The 23683-nt window shown below is 35.1% G+C and overlaps 1 protein-coding gene across 1 annotated transcript; it reads right to left on the minus strand.

The window, feature by feature from the left end:
* Positions 1-1131: 1131 nt before the first annotated feature.
* Positions 1132-22252, minus strand: LOC121313177 (pituitary tumor-transforming gene 1 protein-interacting protein-like). Its single transcript, XM_041245469.1, has 7 exons — positions 21808-22252; positions 20134-20183; positions 19335-19443; positions 18163-18280; positions 13523-13588; positions 8771-8817; positions 1132-1665 (listed from the first exon to the last, which is right to left on the minus strand). Exons 1-7 carry the CDS (start codon positions 21917-21919, stop codon positions 1616-1618), a joined length of 552 nt encoding a protein of 183 aa, XP_041101403.1. The 5' UTR covers positions 21920-22252; the 3' UTR covers positions 1132-1615.
* Positions 22253-23683: the final 1431 nt, after the last annotated feature.

Consider the following 23683-nt stretch of genomic DNA (forward strand, 5'->3'; position numbering starts at 1 on the left):
GTTACATACCTGTCTGCTAATCACAGGCAGGTGACATTCATCAACTTTTAGAGCCAGGTGTACCGCCTCCTGCCTGTGGCATTCTGGGGAATGTAGTCTCTGACTACATTTGTTTCTCCTCCTCCCCCTATTCTGCCACTAATATTATATATTGCTTAAAAACATTATGCATATGTTGTCAGTTAAGTATGTACAGTTTATCTTCTATACTTCCTTTGCCATTAGTTGCAATATAGTAACAGACATCTCTGACGCACTTGACTCCGCCTTACAATTAGCAGCAATGTGGGACTACCCCCTCCAGATATGCTGGTTCAAATGTACACGTTTCATTACTAAATCCTATTTAACTAAAACGGGCATTATAAAAGGTGCACAGTGGTAATGAATATACTACAATATGTTATTTCAGTACCCTTAACCAAAGATTTGGCAATCCTACAGTACTTTTGAGAGGTTTTGTTTGTAGGGTGACACTGATTGGTGGTAAATAAATATGCAACAGGAAGACAGGATGCAGAACGGAATTACATGCCAGTTGATTAAATGGTATCTCCAAGTATTTCAGTGGTATCTTTGTATAGCACTTTACTGTTTGGACTGCAATGCTACTTGAGCTTGAAAGGAGAGCTTATGTTTTAAGATCCTAGATGTACATCAAATGCTAAGGAAACGGAATAAATAGTTTTTTTTTTTTTAGTTACTAGAGTAAGTTTATTGTGTATTTATGGAAACTAAAATATTTTAGAAAGAGTGTATATACATATTAATAGTATTTTCAATTATTTTAATTTTAACATTCATGCTATGATATATGATATATGATAATGACATAAGTGCTACAATTGTGTCAACTGAAGTTCACAGGTTCTTAATCGAAACTAATCACACTTCAATTGTACGTCACTAAGAAAACTCAATACATGTGCTTCCACTGATTGCTACTTTAATGAAACAGGCAGTAACAAAAAAGAACCATGTGCAGATCTTGTTATAAACAGGGCCAGATTACCGCTAACCCAGGTCTGCGAAGAAAGCTGGTGAATGCAGTTAAACATGAATATTTCTATTCCTACTTGCATTTTATTGAGAACAGTTCTAAAATATGTAGTCATTTTTGATGCCTTGAAATAGTAATACGACAATATGAAGTGTCAATTTATTATGAAGATTAAAATAATTTAAAATGTTCTAAACAGCTTACAGGCATCTTATTTTAATAATCACAGCAATGAAACCAGTAACAATCATCAATGCACAACCATTTAAAGATTTCTTTAAATTAAGGGAGAGGTCATTCAGAATGCTAAAGTGAGCACAAAGTGGAAAAATTCTAAACAATATTTATATGGTTGGTGTGAAAAGTATAAATGTAACAAGTGACAAATGTTACAGTAGAACATATTTTACTTGGAAGTAGGAAAATATTAATAAAACCCTTTAATGCAAAGATTTTCGTCCTTATTAAATTTACAGCCTGGAGAGTGAATTATAGTGCAACCAAAATCAGTGACTGTGTACATGAAAACAGGAGTAACATTAGAAAAAATAAACTGAGTACAACTTGCAGAACGGTCTGCCCTTTACACCCTTAAAACCAGCACATCTTGCATTTTTAATCATTCTCAAATCTGCTGTAGGGGTGGTCTGAATTTGACAAGAGACCTAGAAAAAAGAATAAAAAAAAAACATGTTATTGGTTGAAAAAAAAAATGTTAAAAGGACATATAGTATCTGGCATAAGAAAGATACTTTGAAGTTGCCACATACTTAATACAAATGATTTTACTTCAAACTGACTTATTGAGAATGAAGTGCTTTTAATGTGTTCACATTTTTAATATATAAACAGGTGCTGTTCATAAAGGTAAAGAAAGTAAAATTAGGAGGTTACTCAAAGTGTTTTGATTTATTTGAATAGTATTTTGTGAAAAGCATTTATGGCTAAGAGCCCTCTCCATCTAAAGGAAATGGGACATCACACATTGCTGGAAAGAGAAGTCAGTTCTCAATGCAAGGTCTAGAGAAAACCACTTCACAGCAAGCATCGCACGTCTGAGATCTGAATGTCATGTTTTCAGAACATTTAATCTATGCTAGGTCTTATATATATATATAATATATAATATTATATAATATATATATATTATATATATATATATATATATATATAAGTATACGGCGGTAGAAAGGTGGTGTCAACCACAAGTAACCATGATTGGATTCATACGATTTTTAAAAATAAAAGTAAATGCAGATGGCACAGACAGACACAGTCACAAACAAACTAAAGATTAATGTATGAGATTATATTACAATCTATTACAAATGCCAATGTAACTGAATTCAGTACAAAAGTTGGTTAATTCTTCACAAAAAAAAAAAAAAAACTTTCAAAGAGAAATGATTGTCTAGCTCATGATAGTCTAGTGCCTGTTCTGCAACACAAACCCCAAACCAAACTTTTCTTTAAACCTGCAACATCAATTTGACTTATTTCTAGTAGTTGTCTCAGGACTTCATCTGTAGAGTTTATTTCTTATGCATTGTACAAAAACGGTTCATAATTCAGTACATTTTTTCTGAGGTCAAAATCAAATTTTGTTTCCCCAATAATTCAAATTATAATAAAAGTTAAAAACTGATTTCAATATTTTTGGAGCGAGTACCACTGTATAGTGGTATGCTTATTTTTTTATTTTATTTATTTATTTTTTAATTAACTTGTGCCATCACTTAGCTAAGGTATATTTATTTTAAATAAAAGGATTGCAATAAAAAAAAGTCATTCATCAGTGACAAAAAAACTAAAAGATCAATGTTTGACCCCACATTTGGAAGAAAGGAGTCCTCAGTTTGGTCACTCAATGGCAGTTAATTGGTGGTCTGCTGTTAGACCTATACTAGAGATTGTCTCTCTGGTTTTGGTCCTCTAGTCCACTCTAGCCTCTGTGCCTCCCTGATCTAAAATCTTGCATCTAAGCCACTTCAGTCACGTCATCTAACAAACCTGCGGGAAATCAAATGAATTCAAGTAAATACCCTCAAAGTCCTATAATAGGAAATATAAAAAAAATTAACAATGATTATGTTCTATATCTATATATACACACACACACACAGCATCCGAGGAACATCACACAAGTATTTCCATAAAATTTATATATATATATATATATATATATATATATATATATATATATATATATTTTTCTGCTCTGCCATGTGTTTTTTCATTATTGCTCTGGAACAAGTCTTTAAATTAAATAACGTGCCAATGTTCTCTTTTGGGGATTTCTCTTATTAAAAACGTAAATGCTTGCCATAATATATTTTAGATCATACCGCTGCATACCTAAATACTTGTGACATGTTTCTGTCAATGTAGATTTGTTTATAAAAACAGATTAAACACTTTCCAGCGTAATCATGTCAGAATATTTCAAATGCAAGTACCAAAATTGCAGAACGCTTTTCTGATTATGCCAAATAAAAACTGCATGTGGCTGTATTATGTATAAATAAAATTAGTTTAAAACAAATCCAAAAAAAAATTCTTAAATTGCAGTTGCAAGTTTTCCGAACTGGCTATTTCTAAATTCAGAATGAAATCTTCTTTCTAACTGAGGGAGGTATATAAATATGCCACAGCTGCTACACCGCCCAGAGGACACAGAAGCAGCCCATGAGACCTGCGCTGCATTTTACATGTGAAATCATCATTGAAAATAGACTAGCAAGCGCTTGGGTGGAATTAAAAAAAATAAAGAAAACTCCTATGCAGAGCAATTCCACAAGCTGGCATTTAAGTAAGCAATAACGCACTTCAGCGTGTGTGTGATATACTCTAATATTAGACTATGACAAACCATGAAGTGTCTCATTGCTCGTACAAAATGGGTTAACTAAGTGAAAAGAAAACAAAGTTAAATCTTTAATGAACAAAAATGTCATTTTAATTAGTTTCATAGAACTTTTAAAAATAAAACCAAAAATGCATTAATTTGAAAATGCTATTTATAGATATTGAAATGAACATTTCCTTTGAAAGCGCAGTTTATCTTTTACTGTATTAGTGTTTTTTCAATTATATAAATTGTTTTTTTTTTGGTGCTTTCGCTTTTTATATACTATGAAATTATTGTTTTCGGTTGAGGTCTTTTCACACCAAGCGCGTCGCATCAAGACATCAGCGTCCATTATACTTCGACGCCGTCAAGTTGTTTTCATACCAAAGGCGTCAATCAATCTGAAGCCTTCACTGAACTCAACACGCACAATTACTTGATTTCTATTATAATTAATTATAAACTGTTTGAACAATTGCTTTCTACCGGCTAATCGGCTGAACACAGGTCGTATATTTTTAACTCTTTAAACTCCTGGTTATCATCTTCATCTACATACATAGCTTGCTTGTGCCCACTTACATTTTATTTCTTGAAACTTTTTTCACGCAATGAATTAAGAACATAAGAACATAAGAAAGTTTACAAACGAGAGGAGGCCATTCGGCCCATCTTGCTCGTTTGGTTGTTAGTAGCTTATTGATCCCAAAATCTCATCAAGCAGCTTCTTGAAGGATCCCAGGGTGTCAGCTTCAACAACATTACTGGGGAGTTGATTCCAGACCCTCACAATTCTCTGTGTAAAAAAGTGTCTCCTATTTTCTGTTCTGAATGCCCCTTTTTCTAAACTCCATTTGTGACCCCTGGTCCTTGTTTCTTTTTTCAGGCTGAAAAAGTCCCTTGGGTCGACACTGTCAATACCTTTTAGAATTTTGAATGCTTGAATTAGGTCGCCACGTAGTCTTCTTTGTTCAAGACTGAACAGATTCAATTCTTTTAGCCTGTCTGCATATGACATGCCTTTTAAGCCCGGAATAATTCTGGTCGCTCTTCTTTGCACTCTTTCTAGAGCAGCAATATCTTTTTTATAGCGAGGTGACCAGAACTGCACACAATATTCAAGATGAGGTCTTACAAGTGCATTGTACAGTTTTAACATTACTTCCCTTGATTTAAATTCAACACTTTTCACAATGTATCTGAGCATCTTGTTAGCCTTTTTTATAGCTTCCCCACATTGTCTAGATGAAGACATTTCTGAGTCAACATAAACTCCTAGGTCTTTTTCATAGATTCCTTCTCCAATTTCAATATCTCCCATATGATATTTATAATGTACATTTTTATTTCCTGCGTGCAGTACCTTACACTTTTCTCTATTAAATGTCATTTGCCATGTGTCTGCCCAGTTCTGAATCTTGTCTAGATCATTTTGAATGACCTTTGCTGCTGCAACAGTGTTTGCCACTCCTCCTACTTTTGTGTCGTCTGCAAATTTAACAAGTTTGCTTACTATACCAGAATCTAAATCATTAATGTAGATTAGGAATAGCAGAGGACCTAATACTGATCCCTGTGGTACACCGCTGGTTACCACACTCCATTCTGAGGTTTTTCCTCTAATCAGTACTTTCTGTTTTCTACATGTTAACCACTCCCTAATCCATGTACATGTGTTTCCTTGAATCCCAACTGCGTTCAGTTTGAGAATTAATCTTTTGTGCGGGACTTTGTCAAAAGCTTTCTGGAAATCTAAATAAACCATGTCATATGCTTTGCAATTATCCATTATCGATGTTGCATCCTCAAAAAAATCAAGCAAGTTAGTTAGGCACGATCTCCCTTTCCTAAAACCATGTTGACTGTCTCCCAGTACCCTGTTACCATATAGGTAATTTTCCATTTTGGATCTTATTATAGTTTCCATAAGTTTGCATATAATAGAAGTCAGGCTTACTGGTCTGTAGTTACCTGGTTCAGTTTTGTTTCCCTTTTTGTGGATCGGTATTACGTTTGCAATTTTCCAGTCTGTCGGTACCACCCCTGTGTCAAGAGACTGCTGCATGATCTTGGTTAGCGGTTTGTAAATTACTTCTTTCATTTCTTTGAGTACTACTGGGAGGATCTCATCCGGCCCAGGGGATTTGTTTATTTTAAGAGCTCCTAGTCCCTTTAACACTTCTGCCTCAGTTATGCTAAAGTTATTTAAAACTGGATAGGAACTGGATGACATGTGGGGCATGTTGTCAGTATCTTCCTTTGTAAAAACTTGTGAAAAGTAATCATTTAACATATTTGCTATTTTTTTTTCTTCCTCTACGATTTTGCCATTTGTATCTCTTAAACATTTAATCTCCTCTTTGAATGTTCTCTTGCTGTTGTAATATTGGAAAAACATTTTGGAATTGGTTTTAGCTCCCTTAGCAATGTTCATTTCTATTTCTCTCTTGGCCTTTCTAACTTCCTTTTTGACTTGCGTTTGCAGTTCCGTGTACTCTTTCTGCGTACTTTCTTTTTGGTCCTTTTTTAATGCTCTGTAAAGTGCCTTTTTTCGCTGAATATTTTTTTTTAATTGATCTATTAAACCATTTTGGCAATTTAGTTTTACATTTAGATTTGTCTACTTTAGGGATGTAATTGTTTTGCGCCTCTATTATACCCAAGTAGTTTGCTGAAAATACACTCACTTTCTCCAAAACTAGTCATTGTTAAACAAAATACTTGACTGCCGTTGAACATCTTATTTCCATACATAAGCACATACATACATAACATACAAAATACATATATACATATAAAACAAAAGAAAAATATTGTCTTTACAGAATTTGATGAAGCCTACTGTAAATACTGCGTGCATTTTGGGGCGTTTATTTTATTATTGTGTGGATGCTTCACAATCTGAACAGGTATTGCACCATTTAAAGTAAAACATTCACAGGCAGCTCTGAGAAACCAGAAGATGACCCTTCACATATTCAAATCCATTTATACAGTCTCCCAGCTTTCTTGAAAAGATCTGCATTTCCCTCATTTCTTTTGTATTTGTTTTGCTCTCATTAGTATCCAACCTAGTAGATTCAGCATCCGTCAGTTCTGGAAGATTCAACTGTACTTGCTGAAGCAGTTGTTTTCTCCCACTGCTAACTAAAAAGAAATTTAGCTACCTAGCTAACAATTTCATCCCGAGGGCTACAGTGAAACATACTTTAAATTGGGACTTTAGTGAAGGCCGCGTGTGTATGCGAGTACATTAATTATTGTAGGTAATAATATTTATTTAATAGTTATTTAAAATCGCTCACAGGCTGTAACCCCCAACTCCTCAAACCAGCCAGCATTTTTGTAAATAGCAACACATGTAATGAAAAATAAAATAAACATTTTATTTGTGTCATCGATGTCAATTTTAGGCGGAGCTTCGTGGTCAGCAAGGTGACACGGCTGTTAGTATATTTTTCCTCCGTCATCCCATCTGGTGCTGTCAGTGTCAGTTTCTCAGCACAAAGTACAGTTAGTCGCTCAATAACAGAGGTGCAAACAGGTGACTGATGGATCTGTATGAGCGTTTAAGAAGGTGCCTTTGTTGGCAGAAAAAAAATCTAAATTTATAAGTTTATTTTTTAGGAAAATAAAATGTAAGCCTATTTTTAGGGACCCCAACTGTTGTTGTTGGTTCCAACTTAGGCACATAAGGGCTAGTGACTTTACAAAACGACGAGCAAGTTTCAAAAGGTACCAGTACTTTGGACAAATACCACAATATTGTTAGTTTCTAATCCTGAATATTGTGATTCAAGTTGCAATGCAACAGGTAAATTAAAAGCGTTGGCCATCAGTATTTAAAAAAAAAACAGGAAGATCCCAAGCACATTAGGAGATAATAAATAACTGAGCACTGTAGACCAAAAGGGGCCCCAGCGCTCCAAGGAGAAATTAAGGGAGAAAAATCTGATAAGAATCCAGCTTAAACCAGCTAGATTTCATACACATAGCATTAGGTTTGAGACACACACAGGACCATGAAACGGGCATAAACTCAGCTGTATGTAGTCCCCAGGTGATTGGGAACACAGCCAGGACTGGGGAGGAGGAAGACGGGCTGAATTTTACTTTTAAAATGTAATGTGCCTTTTGTTCAGTGTATTTTCCTGTTCTCTGCCTGGAAAGGAGATCCCCATACATATACTGAATAAACAAGTACCTTTTTAAAGAACCCATGACAAACAGATGTAATGTCATTTTGCAAATCTCACTCCATTATTTGAAAAATGTACTTCAAAATACACCGCAAGTACAGCTCTGCAGTTTGTGAAATCTCCACTGATCTTTTTATAATCTACAAACATGTTCTATTTACTATGAATAGGCTTATCTGCAGAGCACAGCAACTGTGAATAACTCCTGATTTTCTGAAGTGATAGCCTTGCTGCTACTGCCCCAAGACCAATTCAATATGAATCTCTGCTGCTGAATTGTTACAGGGTCAGAAAGTCACACGGGGTTGATGAACACATGTCTGTTTCTAGATGGGACTGCACGCTGCAAGCAGCTTTAAAAACGAACTGTGCTCATTTTGTGATCATGTCTACACCCACAAGCTAGGAAACTACTTCTTTGGGGGGGGGGGGGGGGGGGGGGGGGGGGGGGGGGGGGGGGGGTGGGGGGGGGGGGGGGGGCTGGGGGGGAGGGGGGGGGGGGGGGCATGTATCAGAGGAAGTCTTCACTGCTGATTTGCTTAACATTTTATTTGGAGAACTGTGTCTGGCATATCACATATAACGAAAAAGTCTAATTAACTTACAATTTTAGTAAAACAATGTGTGTGTGATCAAGATTACAAATTAAAAGCTATTTCTGTATTATATATATGTGTGTGTGTTTAAAAAATATATACAAATAAAGGAAATAGTTGTACATACCGTACTTCTTACGGATTTCATCATGTTTTGTCTTTTTTTCTGCCTTCCTGTGAAAGAATACAAAAATGTATTTATTCATAATGAATGTTAAGAAAATAGTAGGGATCCATCAACTAATCTTATACAGTGCTGATATAACCTATACAGTAGATCAAAGGAAGTAGTTTTGTTTTTTATGATTTTATTCATACATTTCTTACTCAATATTCATTAAAAACCCACACCCATTTACAGTAAGCCATCATTCACAAATATCAAACTTGTAACCCACCTAGTTGTTTGAGATTTACTGTAGGTTTAATTCACAACGAAAATATTTTACATTTCTATTTAAAACTTACATGCTGCTGTCTTTCTATTCTCAAACACTGTTCTTATGTTTATCTCGAATAGACTTATACGGTTCTTTATCAAGATGTATGAACCTTTCCAGATCATCATGATTTCTGTCAGCAAGCATGAAATAACCCCAGGGTATTATAAATGACCCTCTTCAGAAATGCAAAGGCATATTTAATTAGGAATTAGCCATTAGCTTAATGCAAATGCAAGAAATAATTACTGTTTGATTTATAACATTATAAATGAAAATCAAAGATGCATTACTTGCAAAGCATTTGCTGAACAAAACATGAATGAACTTTTCACCAGCTCCACAGATAAAACTCTTTATGCAAATTAAGCAATCCATGTGGTACAGAACAGAAAAGCCAGAGCACCTACGTTTTTGTTTTAAAAATCGCTCTTGCTGCAGTGATTTAGAGGACAGATCTCAAACCCCATGCACTACAGGGGCCATTTTAAAAACAGCTTTGAAAATGGACTTTAAAGTGTAAAAAGATGTCAGGATGTTAATGACAAGAATAAATTACAGGTACATTAAACAGTTGTAGCAACACAGTATGTTCATTTTAACAGCTCCAACAGAAACCTCAAGTCCTTTTCTGGTTATAACAATTTTATTTATTTTACAAAACTTTGAACTGGAATATTAAATTTTCAGTTGTCAGTTTGTAGTATTTTATTTTATTTTTTTTTAAATACATAAGAACATTGATCAAACATAGCTTATTGATCCCAGAATGTCATCAAGCAGCTTTTTGAATGATCCCAGGGTGTCAGGGTTCAACAACATTACTGGGGAGTTGGTTCCAGACTCCCACAATAATACAACTTTATAGTGTCAATAAATAAGACAAATATTTTAAACTTTGGTTACTCAAATGTATTAATTGCAAACAAGGATATTTTTCTTCTGATCTTGTTGGTGTAACTTGACATAACTTCCATAATAATCCTCTAACCTTACTTACTACTCCTACTAGTTAAACGTGATATCTGTTTCTTGTGAAGATCAATAACTTAAACATGTTACACTACAGTGTAGGCAATGAACTTTGGAACAGACATTTGACAAAACTGTTTTCTTTTAAATCAGCAAGAACAACAGAAACTGGCAGGGCCTAACTTAGAACCATAAAGAATGTTTGGAAGAACCATCTGCTCGACTTCGCCTTACATACTTAAAGCATGCAGGCCTAAAGATAATAACTGGATTGAGCGCTTGAGGCAAGAGAAGTGCTTAACGATCACCCTCATTGCTGCAACGAGGTTGTTATTTTTTTTTTTAGATTTATGACCGTGTAGGATGTCTTTTGAATAGTTATTTAACTATTTTGAGAAAATGAGTCTTCATTAGCTGTTTATTTGTTTTTAACAATGTAATTTGTTTTCCCTAGTGCTTGCTCGTTAAAACACGTCTGAAATAAATTATTAAATAGCTATACGTTCTAATTTGATAAACAGGAAATTAAAGAAACTTTAGGGAGACTGTTGAGTTGAACAACCATGAGTAAGGATAGCACTTTCTTACAGTAACAATATGTAAAAATCACGCCAGTCACATCTACAAAAAAATCATTCACGGAATGATCTCAACTACAAAGACTTGAACTTAAATACATATTTAATTATGTAATATCTGTGCTAAATAAACATCTATTTCATATATTTGACACTCACGGTCATCCCTGAGCACTGTTAAAAGAACGATTCTGCATCTACACTTAAGCACTGCAGGGCAACTACAGCAAAAGCTGCAACTCAGTTTCATGCTTCTCCAAAACTGTAAACCATCCTCCCTTTTGGTATTGACCATTATCAAGGGTATGCAGAGATATATTTTCTGCACAAAAGGCTTTGGTTATTTTGAAAAGTTTGTTTCTTCTTTAAAAGCTGCACCCTCTGCTTTCAAAAAGCTGTTTAGGATATTGCGGTGTTAGTTGCTTAGAACTTAATTCCGAAAGTTTTTTGTAGTTTGTGTAGATATTCACCTTTGACATTTGCTAACCTTTAACTTTGCACTGCGGCCCATTTGAAAGACATGTGCCGCTCACTTCCTATTTCCACGTCGAGTGGAAGTTGTGACCACAATACTCAAAATTCAAACTATACCCATTTTACGTTTTGTTTTTAAATCATAAATTACAGCAATGCACTGTATTAAGTTCATGTAAAGGCATGTTTACAATAATGAAACTGTTCCATTTTAAAAGTTATGGTCCTACTCAATCATATGCCTTCAATGATAAAATAGTGATGTAGCTTATAAAATGGCAAGAATAGAGGGAGCAATCTCATTGGCTAACAAGTGTTCCAACCTGTGTTACCCTATGTCCACAGGCCTATGCTGTTTAATGTGCGGAACACCCCTAGGCGTGCAGATATTGGATATTTGAACACCATGACATGTGTTACTGCGCTTACAAAGGGATTTCATTTGAGGTTTGTGAGACGTGCCATTTATTTAATCAGATGATTAATATTAAGGCATCAGTTTAATAAGCTAAGTTTGCTACAAATGAAGAAAGAAGGCAGGCTGGCAGCAGCAGCGATACATGATCGATAAAGCTTACAGTTATAACAGAGTAGTAATAAATTAATAAATATAATGCAAACAAACAACTGAATTATACTGGCCTGGATCAAGGGGAATGTGCCTGTTAGATAGATAGATAGATAGATAGATAGATAGATAGATATATATATATATATATATATATATATATATATATATATATATATATATATATTGCATGTGATGGTTATGTTCCTTTTATTGAAATTCTTGTAGAATGGTACAGTTGCTAGTATTCCCCTCCTGCACCCAGCTTCCAGTTTCTCGTTTATCCATAAAGCAATTAGCATACCCCCCCACCCAGGTGTGAATCACTGTTAGCCACATTCTGCTAACCCCATGCTAATGTATCTGTACATAAAACAAGCAGTATTTGTAAAAAATTAGTCTCACTACTTTAATGATTTTTTTGTTCTCTTCTGCCATCAGGTGGCAGGAATAATGAAGTGGCAGTTTTTCAGAAAAAACTGCTGCTGTAACAGAGAGAGGAGACAGAGCAAGGGTAGAAACACACAGATCCCACTATATAAAATGGCATAAACATATGTACTGTATATTACCAGATTTTCAATAATTTGGAGAAAATAATACGTATATACAAAACTTATACAAGTCAACAGCTGCAGAAAAAAAAAGAATGATATGGTGATAAAGCAGTAAACGTAAAAATGCAATAAATGCGGCAACCACTTTTACCAAGCAAACAAATAAGTAAAAACGGTCCTCGGTTCAAATCCCAGCTCAGCCACTGACTCATTGTGTGACCTTGAACAAGTCACTTAACCTCCTTGTGCTCCATCTTTCGGGGGAGATGTTGTAAGTGACTCTGCAGCTGCTGCATAGTTCACTCACCCTAGTCTCGTATCTTGTAAAGCGCTTTGTGATGGTGGTCCACTTTGAAAGGCGCTATATAAAAAACAAAGACTATTATTAAAGAGCCGTAGATCAGGCCCCTGTTCTGTTGTGGCGAAACATTCCGAGCTGTGTGACTCAATAAAGATACAGTAGCCTATATATGGCGAGGTCTATATTTGGATTCCCTAGTAAAGGCAATATACTGCTTTTGGCTGGGCTTTATGTTTTCTATACAAAAAAAGGCACATGAGCCATAAAGTCCTTTGGCAAATTAGGGCCACACTATATACAGGAAACCTCAGCTGCTCAAATCTGACTAAACACCTGTCAAAAATGTTCAACACTAAATCTGCTGATGAAACCCTATCAATGTTATCAATTCACTTTAACCCTTTGCAGTCCTATGTCGGACCAGGTCCGACATTACAATTTTCCCTTTCCCATTCAGTGTTGGACCCTGTCTAACATCAAAAAGTCGTAAAGCACAGGTTAGTCGTTTTTTCTCCAGAAAAAGCTGAGAAAACCTTTCAATGGCCGAGTGAGACCAACAGCAGCTGAATGAGACGGAAAAAAAAGGGGGCGTATCTCATAGCTCCATCCACTACAGAGATAACACGGACCTAACAAAGGAGGTAGCTGCTTCTGCATCCAGCGCTCAAAGAATATCACAGACATTTGCAGAGCTTTTCTGAAAGATGTTTTAGTAACAAAATAATGACTTGGATCGCATTATTGAGGAGTTTGGTGATAAAATGAGCAATCAGGAGAGGATATATCAGTATGCACATCTATAAAGAGGTATGTGAAAAATACAGCAAAAAAGGGGTGGGGCTTGGCTGCAGATACAGTACTGAGTGTCCTTTTGCCATTCAGTGCATTTTAAACCTGTTTTACTCTGAAAAAAATAAAATAAAAATAAACCTAGGAGGGGGAATAAACATCATCATTAGCAATAAGGTCACATTTGTTTGAACACTTACCTCTCATACAAGCGTTGCATTCTTTCCTCATGTCTCCTGATCATTCTTTCTTCATCTCTATCAGGTCTACATGAAATAAACAGTCAGTGGCTTATACCTTAAAGCCAAAAGAAAGTGGTTATAAAATGTTACAACTTTTACAGTTACCATAGGTTTTAAAAGCAATTTATTTTATATCGACATAAGCACACACTGTTTCATAAAGGAAACTTTTCAGCATTCCTGCATACTGGCTAACTGAACCAGATAAGCACCTATCCAGGTACAAAATAACTATTTAATTGCAAAGCCATAGTAGGAGTAGCCTTAAGTTGTTAGTTACAAGTTCCGTAACATTATCAGTTTTATTTTCAGTTTTATTTTCGATTGCGAAAAAAAAAAAAATAAATAAATGAGCGCATGTTTGATAATGCATTAACTTCAGAATGCAGAGATACAAGAAAAGATTAGATTGGAAGCCATAGGTCATTTACTTTGAAAGATAAGATTCTTAGATCAAGAAAAAAAAAAGGTTTAAGAGTAAGTAGTGGGGTTCTGAAAAATATAGCATTACACATCCCCATGTGTTGCTACAACTGTTTAAATACTGTATCTATTGTTTTTTTCTTTTCATGGTTAACATCCTGACAACTTTACACTTAACTTTAAAGTTAGTTTCAAAGCTCTTTTCAAAATGGCCACTCTAGTAACACAGCAATAACAATCCATGTGGTATGGAACAGAAAAACCAGGGGATGTATGTTTTTGTTTTAAAATTCATTTTAAAAAACACACCATTTGTTGTTATTGTGGAAAAAGAAGGAAAACAAGTTTTGCAAAACACAAGTTTTACATCTCAATTTCATTTGCTCTTGTGTTAAGTTTGTAATACTTATACGAGATGGTACTTCAGTTCATTTGATTTTCAGATAATGTATTTATCTTTGTATCTTTTAAACAAACATATTAAATATTTAATTGTACTGTCCTCTATGTAGGTTCATGATGGAATAAACACGGTCTGTAATTCAGCCAGATTTCTAGGTTGACTGGGGAAAAAAAAAAAAAAAAAAAACTGCTTTAATACTATCTTGTCAGTGTATATACAAGCTTGGGAAAGGAAAAGCGTTCCATTGGTTTTTCGGGCCGGGTAGGACCCGGGTCTAATAAGAATTTTAACATCTATTTAAGATACCCCAGGCAAACACACACACATATATATATATATATATATATATATATATATATATATATATATATATATATATATATATATATGACAATCAGTCTGAAATTTTTATTGGTGACAAGTTTTTGTGGATTTTTAAAATACAGCTATTATTGTATGCAAAATGCAACTTTTTTTTATAAAATATCCAAAGGTCCCTAGAATCCTTATGTTTAAGGCTGTCAATCAATTTTTGATCAGTTAGTTTATGGGCATTAGTTGAGAATAAATCGGTAGATTAATCTGTGCACATTTTTTTATAAAGGTAACAATATTATAGCAGCTGTCCTGCATAGTAATACTAAAAAAAAAAAAATAGATAAAAAGTAATAAGCCAATGGGAATTTGGTCTTTTTAAAAGCATTTTTATTATTTTAGTAAAATGCAAGACATTTTCACAGAACATTGGTTGTTTACACGACTACGTACTTGGCTTCCTTCTTGTATTTCTGAATGTAGCAGAACCTGAGCCACCGAAGAGATTAAGTCGTTCGGAATCTTGTTACAGGTACCCGAGAACACTGTGGCTATTGACAAGCAATTGCTTAACGGATTTCAGTTTTATTTTTATTTTTTTTAGCATTTCTGACGACAGCAATCAGAGAAAATAATTCCACAAAATTCCCTCTATTTGAAGAACTGGTGCCTTCATCAGTTCAGGTATTTCTGGAAATAAACAGCTGAAGGTCTTTAGTAGGTTTAACCAGAGACCAAAACTGAGGTACAGTATACACCAGAAATAGTGTTAAATATGCATGTTAAGCAATCACTTGTCAATAGCCACAGAAGGAAGCCAAGTACGTAGCTATGTAAACAACCGATATTCTGTGAAAATGTGTTCCATTTACCAAAATAGAAATAAAAATGCTTTTATAATTTAAAAAAAAAGACCAAATTCCCATTGGGCTTTTTTTGGGGGGTGAGATTCTATTGATTTTTCTATTGAAAAATGTGCATGGATTAGTCTACGATTAATCAACTAGACCATAAATTGTAATCGACTGACAACCCTAATTTTTTAATATATTATTATATAATTATAATATATATCATATAGCCATATTAATATATATATAATATATATATAAATGTCTTAGGGTTGTCAGTCGATGAAAAGTCGCTAAAATAGCCATTTCAGATTTCCAAAGCTTTAAATTTTGGAAACATTAATAAAAACTATACATGTATGGCCATGAAAAATATAACACACAAAACGCAGTACATCACAATGTTTACAAACACACTAATATTTAAAAAATGAACACTGAACATAAAACACAGTAGGCCTATAATGTGATAACAATTCTCACAGAGCAAGATTACAATTAAAAGCTAGATCATTGTTTTATGCACCAAACTAACAGTACATGGAAATCTGGAATAATGCAATTTCTTCAGGTGAACTTAGAAGTCCATTCACTTCAGTAAACGATCTCAATAATTAAACAAAAAATAAAAAAAAATAAACCTGGAGCCTAACCCAGAAAGCAACCTCAGTTCAGCTATGCATTAGTGCAAATGAAAATATCTTTATATTACAAAAACTTGTGCCAGTATCCTCACATGAATATTAATAGACATGCTGAGGCAACATTAAAGCTCATTTGGGCATACATCTTCATACTTTCCACTGACATACAGTAACGTTGTGGGGTTAGTATCTACCCATGTTTCGAGCAACTGCTTTCAGCATCAACTGAATTACATGGGATTGCTAAAATAAAGAATTGTAGATATTCAACAATACGTTTAACAAGTCAAAAAAAAAAAAAAAAAGATAGCGTAGAGCCCTGCCTACATCAGGTTTGAAGACACTGATGAAAAATGCTTATAAGTTTCTGTTTTAGAACTACCTATGCTTAATATTAAAAACACTTTGATTGTGTTTGTTACATTTTTGTTGTGCTTCTTTTATTTTTGGTATCTTACCTATTGGACACATATTAAATCCTGCTATAACTGTTGGTCATATCTTACTTGTGGATCACTGAGCCCGTTGAGATCCACCAAAATGGATCGCAGTGTTTGGTGTATTGGCCACCACAGCTCTACATAAACATAACAACAATAATCACAAATGTGCTTGTGATTTTTTTTTTTTTTTTCTTTACATGGCAACAGCTCAGAACAAAGCCGGCAATTTCGGACAGCCAAGTGAATACACCGATTGTAGAAATAACAACACGCATGCGTTAAGGAGGGGTGTCTCTAAACAAATCCAGGTGAATCTTGCAAAAAAATTCAATTGTTTTTAAAAGAGAAATAAAATAAAACAGACTTTACATTATAGAGATAGGACAAAAGTCGCCACCGGAACTCGTTGGATTCCCATGAAGAACCGCATAGGCGGGGATGAAAGAAAGGGGGACTTGACTATCTTGTGTATATAGAAGACCTTTACTGAGACTGAGACTATCCGTCTGTTGGGCGACTTTGCGCCATATTCCCGCTTTGAAAATTCCTCCTACAAATTTCATCAACATGCAGCCACTCCTTCCCTTTTATCAGCAATGCAAGGTGCTGGATGCACAAGCTCTTAAATACTCATCGATTGTTCCCCCACTAAACAGCCTATCCTGTGACCTCTATGACATTTTTGATAGTGATTTCACGCTCTGTCCAAATCGCAAGTTTGTGAGTTGTACTCATAACTTTCTGGTTTGTACTCAATTTTTTTTTTTTGCGTTGTACTAGTATTTTTGATTTGCACCTGTAAGTACAAGCACAAATTCTTTTTACGCATATGGATATTTTTGACAGTGATCTCCCGCCATAGAAAAACAGTTGCAGGATGTTCCATGCTCGCATGCAACCCCTGGCTTAGAGTGTGACCTCATAATGTTCAGCATTTCAGAATAGTTTGAGTTACTGTTTCATATATAATGACATTTAAAACCAGAAATGACTTTTTTTTTTATAGCTATAACAGAAATGCAACAATCACAGAGTGATCCTCTGGATTTCAGTTTTATTTTTATTTTTTTTAGCATTTCTGCTTTGTTAGTTACACGCTTTTGTTAACTTCAGGGCTTTAAATGTTTATATTTTGTCGTTTTTAACATATAAAATATAAATAGTTTACAACAACAGGTTAAGTGCTGTTGATTTATTAACCCATCACAAGAGAAAGCATTTAAATAAATATATTACCATACTCCCAGCAGATTCACATGCAAAATAAATAAATAAATAAATCTATTAAACCTGACAATCCACGGAGAGACACTGCATGCAGGTCTCTGTCTAGATTACACATAACAAGAATACCTTTCATAGCAAGATGCAACTAAAACAGGAACAATCGTTCCACAATGTAAGGCTTCCCAAGTGAAAATCAAGGCTTTTTAAGGTTTCCCAAGCCCCGTAAGAACCCTGTTTATAGTGCAATCGTGGAACCAGCCGAAACAACAATGTTCAGAAAACAAGAAGTTACCCTGAAGAGCGCTTCCTGCAACAGCAGCCACAGCAACAGCAGCAGCAGCAGATGGTGATGGCTGTCAAGAAGATACCACCCACCACTGCCATGGCAATGATCATGGCCTCAAAGTTTACTGGATTAAAAGGCAGGGGAAAATAGTTAACATTGTAATTCAAAACTAGACAATGTAACAAAATATGCCTGAGGATACAATTAATCTTGAACTATACCTTGACAGTTTCCAGTTTATTTCTTTTAACAATACTCTACACCAGGGCTTCCCAACCCTGGTCCTGGGGACCTCATGGGTCGTCTGGTTTTCATTCCAACTGAGCTCTCAATTACTTAACTAAACCCTTAATTCAACTAATGATTAGCTTAATTAGGCATGTGGTGGTCCACGTCGCATCCCTTATAAAAATAAATAAAATAAATTGGCACTGTTTCTTGTATTCTTAATAAGAATGCAATAACAACAACGATATTGCTATAATACTGTTTAATATTTATATTTAAATGCACATGCATTGTTTTAAATTTGCGATAACACAAAGTGTATAACTATATAAAAATGCTGTACTTACCTGTGGTGTGAGGGGTTGATGCCGCAGGTGGAAGCCAGAATGGGGAAAAGCAAAACAAAAGGAAACAAAATGTGATTTAAAAGCGGTGCTATATGCTCAGTACATATCTCCGAGAAGGAGCGCATTCTCTGAGAGATGGATAGTTAGTTATTTAGTAACCAGAATTGTTTTAAAAGTAAAACTAAAATAAATATGAAAATACTTACCGGTTTGGTTTGTTAGTGGCGTTTGTGAGATCAGTGTGGTGCTTGGGCGACGCCATGTTTGTGCCAGTTGTGTTGCTGTGAGGCGCCATGTTTGTGCGGGGCATATGATGCCTCGTTTTTACCGTAAGTCTCGATTACAGGAGCAAGTCAAATTTTATATTCCCGTTCTGTATTGCTGCACGGTAGACTATGTCACTTATAAATTAAAGGGGTGTTTTAACTTTTATTAACTTAAATTTAACACTTATTGAGATTATTCTAGGTTCAACCAGTCCGAAGATGATGTGTGCAATCCACTAAGGCCAGTCTATAAATGCTGACCTGTCTGTGTAGATACCAATTTTGCAATTACTCTGACTGGAGTATCAATTTAGTAACTTTATTTTCATATACTCACCCCAACACACTCCCCATCGTGCATCAGACAGACGGCAGACTATGGAAGGTGGAAGTACATTTCTGACAGGATAATCCAGACAAGCATTGGTGGTGTAACACCATAGACACTGCAAGAACGAAACATCCAAAAATTCAGTCAAACCATTTTAATGCAAAACCAATTTGGTTGAAAATGTAACTGTGCAAAGAAAGACTACACAGGCCTAACAGGTTTAGATAATTTACATCAACAAACATTTACAAGCTACAGACAATTTTAGAACGCTTCTATTTAGGTTTCCTGAGACTACATTCTAAAACCCACAGAGAAACGTATAATATAATAAATAAAAGAAAGAAAAAACATCTGTCTGTTGCAAAACGGCTATAAATTCACAATTAGAACGATCAACATTATGTAAATGACCATCAGAAGTGTGTACAGAACAGTATACAATAAGAATTAACAATTACATGTTCACTCACAACTTGAAAAGCGACTCCCCAGACAAATGCAAAAATATAAGTATGACCTACAGAGGGACAGAAGACCAGAAAGAGTCCCACCCACATCACCAGAATCTGATATTCTCAATAACTTAAACTAAATAGTGTTAGCTTTACGCAATTCTCCAGGTGCATGCACAAATAACAGTATAGCATACAAGTGGACAGACAGACAACCCCTACAATACAGCTCCTCAATGTGAGAGATTCAAGCCTCCCCAGTATCAGATAACAGAGCACAAAATAAATGCATGCTAGCATGTATCCAGAACAAATACTGTACATTAGTATCAACTTGTAAGATTACTCACTGATACATTCTTGAGGCACTCTTCACAAGACCCAGTGATGGAAGAGCACGCTAAAATTTGAAACAGAAAAGTGAACATTTAAATTGCCGTGTCCAACCACTTGTGCAATAATGTGCAAATAATAATAATAATAATAAAAATATCTACTAATACAAAAGCAGCTCCTGAAAGCAGCAGTTTCTATTATAGATTATAGTCTATAATCTTGCACTTAAACAAACAATCTAAGAACCAAAATGATCTTCAGAATGATAAAAAGGGAGCCTGCACATGTGTATTTTTTAACAGAATATCAAATTAATATACTGTTTGTGTTCAGTGATTCAACTGCAGTGAAACATTAAGGGACTGTTTCCAGTCAGCAAAGATTAAAAACAACTTCAACCATAAATCTGAAAGATTTGTAATAGTGGTATACTGACAAAGACTTCTTCTACCCCCAATTTCAAATACCCTGTTCCTTAAACTACGGGCTTCTGGTTGTCAATTAATGAAGATGCTATTCAGACCCGTTTTACTGGTTCCAGATTATAATGTATGAGATCATATTACTTAGAAACCCCCTTACATGTATTTTTTTTTTTTTTTTATAGTAATAGCGTTTTAGAGAAGTTAAACTGTTTGAGTTAAACAGTTATTAGAATCAGGGGATAATCAGAGAATACCAACTGACTAACCATCTGTAAAAAAAAAAAAAAAAAAAAAGTTAACTGCCCATCCTGTCTGCCTGTACTGGTTTGGTGTTTTGTTTTTCTGCAGAAAAAGATTGTGACCTAAAACAGTTCACAGAATGTATCTTCACACACCTCATATGCAGAATCTCTACTATATTTACTGTATTGTCAACCTGGTTGCACCATCACTCCACTACACTACAATAACTATAATCCAACAATTGGGTTTTGCAGGTTACAAGGTTTGTAACTGGAAGTGCTGAGTATTAAACACAATATTAGGTCCTCCTTTTGTTACTTTCTGGGTGCTAGTTAATTAAAATCTTATCAGACTGCTTCTACCCCCTCGGTTACTTAACATTGTACTACAATGTAGTATTTATTTTCAAGTTGTAATTACAACATTGAGCTGCCATACACAAAGACAGCAAAGCACACCTGAAGAACACAATCTAATTTCTAGAGTTAGACAATATCAGTTATACTGTCATTCAGAAATTAAGATAGCATTTCAGTTTCTGACAGGGTTTAAAGTCTCACACTTGATTTGAAAACCATGGAGCACAAGTATACAGGTGAGGTGTTAATCTGACGGAAATGATATACTCGTCTCTCCTCCTGTTTTGCATATCTGGTGCCAACAAAGAAGTCGCTAAAATGACAGCAAGTCAGCAGTCACTTTCAAAAATTACAATCTGCATTGCTGTGTAAACTAATTATGTTCGAATTAGGCTTTTGAAGATGGTGTTACTTCTTGAAATTACAGTATGATCTTCAACACAAACTTAACTGATTTCAACTTTGTGTGGACAATTAGTTAAATACTGTGTGCCCGTCACAGAAGACAGAATTTACTAGACTAGTCCAGAGTTTCCATCGACACCCCCATACTGTAACTGTACAGTCAATACAATAAATTCATGCAGCGATTTTTTAAACTACTTTTAGAGGTAATTTAAACACATGTATAATTAGATAGAAAAACACAGTCGAATCTTACTCTGCTGTGGTACAGGTGTAGTTGAACTGTCTCCGAAAGAGATATAAATCCAGCAGATGCAGGAGGCGAGTAAGACAGCTGAAGACGAGAGTTTTACCTGTAGGAACTCCATTTTGTATTTATTTTAAAAGCAATCACATTGATTCATGTTATCTTTGCCTCAATAATACAAATGTTAAAAACCATACACCCAGTCGGAATTATTAATACTGTTAAATTAGTTATTGTTTTATTTCGCTTTTCTATCAGCGATTTCCTGGTTGAGTCCAAAGATAATAAAAAGAAGGATCGGACAGACTCCCATAATTCCGAACGAGTTTACCCATAATTCTGTGCGTTTTAAATCACAGACGCCGCTATTGGAACCCCGTCAGCAGGAAACAGGAATATCCCCTAGAAAGTGTCCTGAGGGCATTAAATGATTCGTAATGGGTTAGGGTTGGGGTTAGGGTTAGGTATTGGTTTTGAGGGTAGGTTTTAGGGCAGGGGTTGCTTAAGGTTAGGGTTGGGGTTGGGTTAGGGACAGGGTGGCTTGATTTCGTAGAGTTGCTCTGGAAGTGAAAGGTGGGAGTAAATGGCAAATGCCCTCAGATCATCTGATGCACTCAGGAAACCTAGGAGATATTCCTTTACGCTGCAACCTACGTGTTGTTTTTTTCCTCAGCGGACTGAGCAGAGTGGGCTCCCATCTACCCCGCCCACTCTGTCTGATCCTTCTTTTTATTATCTTTGGTTGTCCACTTCGGATTTCTGCGCAAACTCAGTGCTTTATAAAAATAGATCCGACGCATAATAAACCGTTACTGTATTTGCAAAGTGAGTCGTAGTATGTGTAAGTAACTAAAAGCTTAACTGCCCCCCCCCCCCACCCCCCCAAAATAAAATTAAAAAAAAAATTAGATTGAATAGTGTTGATGATAAAAATGGAGGCACCAAGTTGTGCAAGATGATGTCAAACCATTTCTTTTTCCTCAGTTAATGATGTTACCTGTAGTACAGTTGGGGTGACTCATGATTAGGGATCTGATTGTGTCACGGTATAAAATAACGGCCCAGTAACGGCTAAAAATACACAATTTTACGAATGGTCACCACTATAAAGATTTTAACTTAAATATATTGATTTATTCGTGTAATGTACTGTAATATTCGAGCAGCTGTGCAAAGTAAACATATATTTCATGTATTCAGCATGTATTTAATGTGTTTTCTTTGAACACACCCATCGTTGGATCGTTCTGCATTTACTCTGTCGACAGGCACTAAGAGCTGCAAATCAGGGTTCATGCATCTCCAGAACTGTAAACTGTCCTCCCTTTAGGTTTTAAATTATCAAGTGTAAGCAGAGGTATATTTTCTGCAGAAAAGGCTTTGGTTAATTTGTATGGAAGTACATTACTGCCACACACACACACACACATATATATATATATATATATATATATATATATATATATATATATATATATATATATATATATATATATATATATATATCTCACGTAATTACGCAATGACTTATGTCTTATTATGTGATTACAAATTATCACGCAACTTCGTGATAGGGATCATTTATGGGAGCTTTTTACAGCCATGCTGTTTGAATAGTTAAGCTGTAAGTATGATATAGTAACTCTAATATGTTTGGTTGTAACATTGATTTACTAAGAGTATATAAACAACAAGAAACGTTAGTTTATCTACCATAAACCTGGTTCCCTGAAAGAGAAGATGGCCACCAAAACATTGTTATGGGATACACTCCTGTCTATTGGTAGGTGTCACTAAGCTCTTTTTATGAAAGCTGCCGATGATCCCCTCAGTCCCGCCTACCGAGGGTACTTAAGCGTCATGAAGGGGAGAATCCGTGATTGTC

The sequence above is a fragment of the Polyodon spathula genome, chromosome 3 (assembly GCF_017654505.1).
Source record: "Polyodon spathula isolate WHYD16114869_AA chromosome 3, ASM1765450v1, whole genome shotgun sequence".
NCBI lineage: Eukaryota > Metazoa > Chordata > Actinopteri > Acipenseriformes > Polyodontidae > Polyodon > Polyodon spathula.